The 9,475-nt window shown below is 30.2% G+C and overlaps 1 protein-coding gene across 1 annotated transcript; it reads left to right on the forward strand.

The window, feature by feature from the left end:
• Positions 1–3,879: 3,879 nt before the first annotated feature.
• LOC102587793 (uncharacterized) lies at positions 3,880–4,709 on the forward strand. Its single transcript, XM_006363747.2, has one exon. It carries the CDS (start codon positions 4,039–4,041, stop codon positions 4,495–4,497), a length of 459 nt encoding a protein of 152 aa, XP_006363809.1. The 5' UTR covers positions 3,880–4,038; the 3' UTR covers positions 4,498–4,709.
• Positions 4,710–9,475: the final 4,766 nt, after the last annotated feature.

Here is a 9,475-nt window from a genome sequence, read left to right on the forward strand (position 1 = left end):
CCAAGCTTTAATTAACAGAACAAATACATCATTAGATACACATCGAGTGCAACAATGTTGAATACATATCAGGTGTATATATATCTAGTTAAGACTTCATGTATCTGAGTTAAAAATGTATTTATGAGAAATAATTTTAGATGCCAAATTTGTGCGTTTCAATTACATTACATATTTAGATACATATAATTATATGTATATGCTTACTATGCATCCGAGATACATATTTTTGAATATAATGTATGAAACTGATACTTGATACATCAAATTAATACTAGATACATATAAAAAGATACATGAAATTAAAATTAGATCATATAAACAGATACATGAAATTAATATTAGGTCATATAAACAGATACATTAAGTTAATACTAGACACATATAATATAAACACGAAATTGATATTAGATACTTCTATGATATATATGAATGTACTTATATGATACTAATGTATCTAAGTGTTTAATTTGTTGGATACATCATATATTAATAATAGAGACATTAAATTAATGAATTTATTATTTTAAGAGTAATAAAATGAGATTAATCAAGTTAAATGATCAAGATATACATGTTTTCGTCTTTTATTAATAATATTGATGAATTTATTATTTCAAAGAATAATAAAATAAAATTAATTAAACATATATACACTCATTGCTTTTTGCCTTATATTAAGAGATTTGATTAATTTAAATTTACTAGAATTAATTGTCCATTGCAATCTGAAAATCCTCAATTACTCCTCTAATTAAGGAAATCAGTTACAGCTAATTAATTTAAACATATAAAATATGTATCTCGGTTTTAAAATTCGGCAGATACATGTATCTCGCGGATTCAAACCCATATATCCTAAGCATGAAATATGGTAGAGGAAGTAATATTTGAAACTATCCTGAATCTTAGTAATTAAGATCTAAACTAGTGGGATTTATGTAGTTTACCCTTAAATCAAATCTCATTGATACAAGTAACAACTTTATTACTCCGTAACAATATATCTTTCGGTCAGTTTTCGTGGGAATAAATATGTTAATTCTTCTATTACACCTATATGGGGGTTTTTATGATTTGGTTGGAGTCTATTTTATTTAAATTATATGACCAATCAATTAGGTTGGTTTTTAAATGCAACAATTATTTTTTTATTGAGTCAAATTCTATCCCTTTTTTTCTTTCAATTTTTGTGTTTATCGGATTCTTTTAATAAGATTGATTAATTTATTAAATAATGATGTGATCTATCTCTTAGGAAATTTTTAATTGTGGAGTGATCTCATTTTAAAACAGGAGATTAAATTGTAAATAAAAGAATCTACAGATCAAAATAAAAAACCAATGCCAATCAAATAAACTTTATTTTATTTTTTCAACATCAAACTTTTGCAATAAAATGACTTCAATATACGTCTCTAATTATTAAATGTCATAATTGAACAAATGAGTTAACAATTTCTTGCGAGTAATAATAGGAACAAAACAAATATATGCCTCTACTTACTAGATGTATGAGCATATGTAAAATTATAATTTTTTATTTAGTACTATTTGAGTAATCGATTTGATTTGAATCTTGTTGGTTAAAATTTATGATTTTTTTTTTTTAAAAAAAAATCAATTAAATTCTATTGGATTTGACTTATCGAGATTTTCCATGGACACCCCTTCACCCCTTCTTACATTATATATTTCGTATTCATATATATATATATATATATATGTTACTCTATTGTTCAAATAGCCACCACGATTAAATTTAAAAGATATAAATTGTTTAATTTTCAAAGATTGCTGACTTTGCCTTGCGCTGCTAAGTTAAGGTCTACCAGGCCTCTAGTAATATTTTTTTGGAATGTCCTTAAATAAAAAAATAGCAATTAGTTAGAAAGCGATCCTTTTTCCTCTTAATTATATTGGTCCTCTTTCTAATTAAATAAATCTCGACAGAGTTGGCCAGGCCACTGTCAATCATTTCATATGTTTTTTATGCAAATTTATTTTTTTAAGAAAACTACAAATGAATACTCCAACTGAATTTGTAATTCATTCATAGAGATCATGTATGAGTTTATAACAACACATATCAAGACGCAATCAACATTTCTGTTCAATCTTAAGCTAAATTACAATTTATATAAGGCTATTCCAAGTTGTATCAAAACATTTTATTTTTTTTAATTTATACATTACATAATTAGTTGCTTTCACATATTTCTACTTTTTAGTTAAATTAAAGTTTCCAAATTTCATAAATAGGCCATGAGCATTGAGCTATGTTTGACTTTAGACCTCTGCACTACAAAACTAGGAAGGAGAAATTCATTTTTACACCCTAGCTTATCAAGAAAATGAAAAGGGAGAGAGAAGAGTTACACCTCCACATATGAACTTACAAAAAAAAAAAAGAAGTTCTAAAACAAATAATTTAGAGCTATACAAAATATTAAGAAGAGTTAACCAGGTCAAAATGAAGTTAATTTTTTTCACTCATATTTTAAGGTTAGACTTGCCAACTACAAAATTACTAAGTTATTTTTCATATATAATGACATGTAAATAGCATGCCCGGTTTGTTTTTATCTGGCTGCGCAATTATTAGTCAATTATTAAGGATGAAAACAAAGGTGATTATGGATTAAGAGGGTGTTTGGATTGGCTTTAAAGTTGGTCAAACTTACTTTTAAGTCAGTTTTTGACTTCTGAAAGTGTTTGACAAATATAAAAAAAATAACTTAAAATAAGTTGAGAAGTGTTTGGCAAGGTCAAGAATGACTTAAAATATGTTTAAAATGACTTAAAATAAGTCAAAAACCAAAAGTAGGTCTCCCCTACTTTTTATTTTTTGACTTAAAAATTATTTCAGTTTGACTTAAAAACTACTTTTTTTTAAGCCAATCCAAACTGGCCCTAAGTCATAGTAACTAGTTATCCATATGTCATTTGCATAGATCTTCCACCAGAAATGACCAAAAATCATCAACATTTAAATATGGATTAAGTCGTAGTAACTAGTTCTCCATCACATATATCTAGTTGTATCAATTTGCCACTTTGGAATATTTGGCCTAAAGTGACATGGGCGTTTGATCATGTTTTATTGTAAAATTTAATTTTAAAAGAAGTTCTTTATTTTTAAAGTGAAAAATGATATTTGAAAATTATGTAATAGAAAATCTTGTTTGTTCATCCTACAACTAATTACAAGAATTTGTCCAAAATTATTACTAATAGCAACATGAGAAAACAAAAATGTCGATTTCCAAATTTAAACGACAACTGACTCAAGAAATGGTTATGATTATCTTCTTTTAATTTTTATTATCTATTGTGAGCTTAAAGAAAATATGAAATGGACGTATTCTTCTCACATTGACTAGGGAAGTTTGAAAAAAGGAAAATTGTTTTGTTTTTTTCATTTTGCAAATGCAATTCCAAGTCTTCTTATTAGTATTATATTATGTTCCTTTCTCCGTCGTCAATCGTCACTGACATTATTAGTAATACGAAAATTCAACCTATGCGTGTACTGTTTAACAAAATATTTACTTAAACTAATCATCATTGCCATCTCGATTACGGCGTGTATCTTTTTTAAATATATATTGAACATTAAACTGTATTTGACATGGTCCATACTTCAACCATAATTTTATTCTTCCTTTCCGCTTAGTCATTATGAATTCTTTGGCCATCACGTCCCACATAACCTGTTTATTTCGAGTAAAATATATCATCTCAGTAAGAAAAATTTAGTAACTCATTTAATTAATTATCTGAACTTTCACTTTATTGGTGAGTAGTCGTATCTTAATCTTTATATATTTTCTATCAGCCCAATCCTTTTCGAATCCCTTTTAATAGCCAACGAACAAATTATAAATACTCCCACCCGTATAGTCTCTTCATTCATTAAAGCTTTAAACTGTTTTCTCCCCACTTGTTTATTTTCTTCTTATCAGTCCTTTTTTCTTGCATATCTGCCAATAATACTCAACATTCGACGGTTCAAATTTTCTTTATCAAATTTTGAAAATGAGCACAAATAAGGGTAACAAAGAGAGCAGAATTAAGAGGTGCATAAAAGCACCAATTAGAGTTTTAATTAAAGCAAGAGACTGTTACGTCCATAACTTGATGGATTGTTCTGGAAAAATTGGGTATGGCAGTGTTATGGGTGTTCCACAAATCTCTGCTTTGCCGAGAAGTTTCAGTGTCAATTCATCTGTATCAAGTAGTAGGGACGAAGATTTCAGGGAGCTGGTGCGAATTGCTTCCAGAAAAAGTCTGGTAAACAAAATGGAAACAGAGTTTCTGAAGCAAAAATCAATTGCTAAAAATGTTGATTTGGTGCCTCGGAGTCGATCTGTTGCAATTGGACGAATCGATGAAGATAAGCCGTGTGATTTTGGTGACGATGTGAAAGTGAATACAGATTTGTTTCTGAGAAGTAGAAGCTGTGCTGTTTCTTCTAGAAAAACAGGGTTGTTCTGAAACAGAGGAAGAGAATTTGGAAGAAGGAAATAAGGCTTGGTGTTGTTAATTATCTGCTTGACTGTTTCTTTGGATTGTTTTTGTTATGGTTTCTCTTTCGCTGTTGTTGCATATACATCTTCACTTTGCACTCAATTCTGTGTGTATAATGTTGGCTTTGGTTTCTCGGTTGGTTACTCAACTAATATAGTTATTAGTATATCACAAATTCACTTTTTTCTTCATTTTAATTTCTTTAATAAAAAAAGTGAATTTATGAGATAAAAACTATTAGTTGAGTAATTATCTTAGAAATTAATTCGGATAATGTAATGAATCTTCTTTTACATGGTCTCCTGTTTTCTTATCAAAAAGTTCTTAATGACAAGGGCAGTCTGGTGCACTAAAATGGTCGCTAGGGGCAGATCTACATAGAGTCTGTCGGGTGCTCAAGCACCCATTAATCTCATCTCGAAATATATATATATATATATCTAAGTAGAAATTAAGAGGTATTTGTATAAAATTAACATAGAGCACCCGATGAATAAATGATCCATTGACTCTTGGATGGTGCTTAAGGTACTTTTACTGTTGTTGAGCTGTAGTCACTATACGGCGGTATCCGCAAGGAAGACAACAACTTTACTAGTTACTCTAAGACTCCCTTTAAAATGCCAGTTCTTAATTATTATTTTTAAATGTCTGTGTAAAAACTATAATACTCTATTTGAATCATTAAAAAAAAATAAGTATGCCATTACCAACCGGACCTATATAATGTTGATTTAGTTTTTCTCAATATTTGATTAAACAAACAAAGTTTAATTTCGTTTGGTACTATTATCTTTTTCCTTTTAATTCGTACTCCATTGCCATTTACTTAAGAAAGAAATATCTGGGAGGTGTTAAGCAATGTTGTGACACAAAGAATTGTAGTAAAGAAATTTGAACTATATTAATCCCCTCAAAAATGTTTGTTGGACTATATTTCCTCATTTATCACTATAGTTAAATTAAATAAGATAATCAAGGGCAATCTTAAGTGATGTTGACAAAAACCCAGCAGGCAATGAAGTTTTTCATAGATATTAGGATTTAAGGATAGTTAATGTGGATATTAAAAAATGTTAAATTAGTTAAACCACTTGGTACGAGAGGAGGTAAGCATAATAAATTATGACAGGTGAAAAGTGGTTTGAGTTTAATTATGTGCAAATAACCTCTCTTAAAATACAGTAATGATTTTAGTTGTCCACTTCAATCGTCAGGGCTAAACCAACCAACCGATTTTTTATTTTAAAACAATAAATTCTATAAGGTATTGTCACTACTAGAAATAGAAACAGTGGTTTTCTCAACCGTAAATTAATAGAAAATTTGTATCATAAAATATAACTATTCTATTTATTTGTCATTGAACTAGATCATTGAAAAAAATACGTGGAAAAAAAAATCGCTGAAATACTAAAAAACTTTCTAATTTTTCGTATGAAAATATTACTATTTTCTTCTTATTAATTCACCAATTAAAATATTTATAAAAATAACCATCAAATATTTTTTAATGAGAAATTTGAAAAATAGTGATTTTTCTAGTAGTGGTACTTGTCAGTTGTCCCACGTATGGCAAGTTGATGTCTTGGATTAAAAACTTTTGCCTACCTCTTGTTAGGTGACTTAATTCTATTTTTAAATATTAATCGAATTAATTTATAATCTTTGAGAAAATAATAGATTGACGAGCCGTTGCGCCAAGAGAAATGAGAATTAATTCACCTTCTTTTAGAATGTTTTTTCATTTTATTGTGATTTTTATAATCTTCGAGAAATTTTTAGAAAGTGCTCTACACTTGCTTTCCAACTCCATTTTTATAGATTTCAAATAAAGTGTTACTATCTTCTCTCTTTAGCAAGAAAAAAAAAGTTATAATTAAATATAACTTTATCTTCGACTTTAATTTTATAAATTTTAAATAAAATGAAAAATATTTGAATTCTATTGTCATGAAAGGCCTACTAAAACAAGTTTGTTGTTGTAACACCAACTAGAAAGAGCTAGAATTAGAAAGAGTGATTTTTTGGAAATAATGAAAATCTGGAAATTTGACAAAGTTAAGTTAAGAATAAGTTTTGGGTACACTTCAAACGACCATAACTCCCACCTCAGGATGAGTTAGGTGTGCCACAAGATATCGTAGAAAATATCTTTGAATTATCTTTCCAACGCCGCCGAGTTTGCGCAGTTTCGAGTTCATATGAGTGAGATATGCTCATTTGAAGTTGGGTTGTCTAGATAAGGAAAGTCAAAACCAGATTTTTGAAGGGCATTATGGGCTTTTCACCACCCAATTAATTAATTTCATTTTCGGTAATTAAGTGGGGTCTAAACTGATTGGATTCAGTTTACGCTTTTGAAAAACAAGTTAGGGTTTTGAGAGAAGAGAAAAGAAGAGGAGAAGAAGCAAGGAATCACCAAGTTCTTGAAGAATTGCTTATGGATTTCGTCCAGGGGTGATCCCTACGAGGTGTGTCAGATCACATAGCGTTGGGTTAGTTCACCCGCGCGCCAATCATGATTTATTTCAGCGAATTTAGATTCTTAAATGTTAGAAATTGAGTTCTTGATGGATTTGTTTGAAGTTCTATTGGGTTCTTGATTTTTGGAGTTGTTAAGAAGTTCTTGATTTTGATTCATGAAATTAGTGTCGTTTTGAGTAGATTCTTGCATATTTTGATTATGTAGTCAAATCTAAGTGTTTGGGGAAAGACCCAATTGAGTTTAAAGGGTTTAGAGTTGAAAAACGAGTAAGAAAAATCGTCAAACACCTGAGCAGAGGGGTGGGGCACTGCGCCACTCAGAGCGCCCCACAAAGTTCTCTGAAGTTTTGACCCTGGGGGGTCACGCCAGCCAGCGTACCCCAACTTCAATTCTGAAGTTTTGGGTCTAGTGTCCCGCACCAGGGACGCCAAGTCTTCTACTTATCGCTCCCCGTTTTTCGCAAAACGGACTTTCCTTTCGGAATGCACGACCTAACAACTCTTTTGGGCTTTGGATGGATTGAAGAGTTCGCCACCTAACGAATTAAGGCGCGTTAGGGCACCTATCTAACCTAACTAAGTCTAGCTAAGGTCAACGAACCAGAGATCAGGGTAAGGGTTCAAATTACCTCGAGGGGAAGGTGTTAGGCATCCCTCGAGGTCCACAAATGTGGGTCCCGGCCGTGTCTCATGCAATTTATGTGGGGGTTACAAGTAGCAAGTATGGTCACTACATTCATTATTTAATTAACATGATTGCTAAGTGATAACTAATATTAAATAACTAAGATCAATTTAATTATTTATTATTTAATTAAACATGTAAAACTAAGTGATAACAATATTAAGCAAATTAAGGGACACTTAAATTATTTTAATTAGTTTATCATGCATAGCTGGGTGACAACATGAAATTAGCAATTTAGGACATTTTAGTTATTTTAATTAGATAGGCATGCGAGACTAAGTGATAATATAATAAATAAACATTACACAATAAATAAAGAGGTGAGCAAGGGATAGAAATTTGCACAATTAGATAAGCAAACCAATTTTATTTTAATTAAACTACCCAAATAAATATAATTATAAACAGATAAAGGGACAAAAGGAAAGGGAGACTCTGAAGGACTTTTAGGATCAGCACTCGACTTTTCTTTATTTCGGTCGGCTTCTCGTAGGGACAGACAAAACCAAGGTTTGTCATTTAGTCCGAGTCGATGTCATCATATCCATAGGGCCTAGACTACCCCTACCCCACCACCGCATGCTTTTTACGTCTCTAAAAGGTGTCTAGCGTCCCCACGTAAGGTCCAAAGAGGCATTGGACTACTAATAAGGTGGTTTTAGACAAAAAATAAAATTCTTAATAAGCCCACCTAGACACCAAATCAAACAAGTTGGACGATCATTTAGCACATAAAGTCTCAAGTTGGCCTCTAGATTTTTATTAATATGTTGGCAAACACACGAGTGACAAGGATTCATGCGGAGTGTGCGACATACAAACAGACGACACTCATTAAAATAGGAGAAATGAATAGAATAAACAATATTAAACAAACAGTTTAAACAGCATGCATATACTTATTATTACTGATTTTAAAATGTGGTAACAAATTAATATAGGAAGCAAACTTTAGATTGAGTTTGAGTGGCCAGAGTTATTCAAAATGCAAAATAATTATTTATTAACAGTATGTAATTTGAGCAAGCGAGTGTTTAAAGTAGCAGAAGAAATATTTAGAATAGTAGCAGATTTTATTACTTTTATTTTAGATAGCAGAAATAGTAATATCACAGTATATTTAACAGTGGTAAAAAAAATCATAACAGAATATTGTTCACTGTTTAACATGCCGAAACAGGTGGCAAAATTATTTTACATTGTTTCAGCCATTAGCAGGCTGGAAATTACTTAATGATGCCTATTAACATGATTTCTACGTGAAAATTGGAAAGTCGCTTGAAACCTATATGCATAAATTCTACATCCAAATAATATATTAAGAATTATATAACTCCTATAGGCATGGTATCTGAGTGTGCATATGCTAAAAATATTACCAAAACCTATATACATAATTTCTATGTAAGACATAATATATTTCAGGAATCTATAGGCATGATTTCTAACTGTAAACAAATTTATGAACACTTACGGGCATTTTATTGACATGCAAATATTTAATTCAATCCTATAGGCATGGCTTCTAAGTTAAATCACATATGTGACATATTGAGCAAATCAATTATTTATTTTACCAGTTTTATACATTTTATACAAGAAAATTGTGGTTCACCAACACGGTAACATATATCAAATTGTAAAGGTCACACATGCTAAGATTGTGTTACAAGAAGTTTATTAATTAATTTGGTATATAATTAGTTAACATTAAGTGGTCAACATAGAACATAACATTTAAAAAGTAGTAAAAGTCGGCAAGATCACTAT

Source organism: Solanum tuberosum, unplaced genomic scaffold (assembly GCF_000226075.1).
Source record: "Solanum tuberosum cultivar DM 1-3 516 R44 unplaced genomic scaffold, SolTub_3.0 scf00441, whole genome shotgun sequence".
In the NCBI taxonomy this organism is placed as follows: Eukaryota; Viridiplantae; Streptophyta; class Magnoliopsida; order Solanales; family Solanaceae; genus Solanum; species Solanum tuberosum.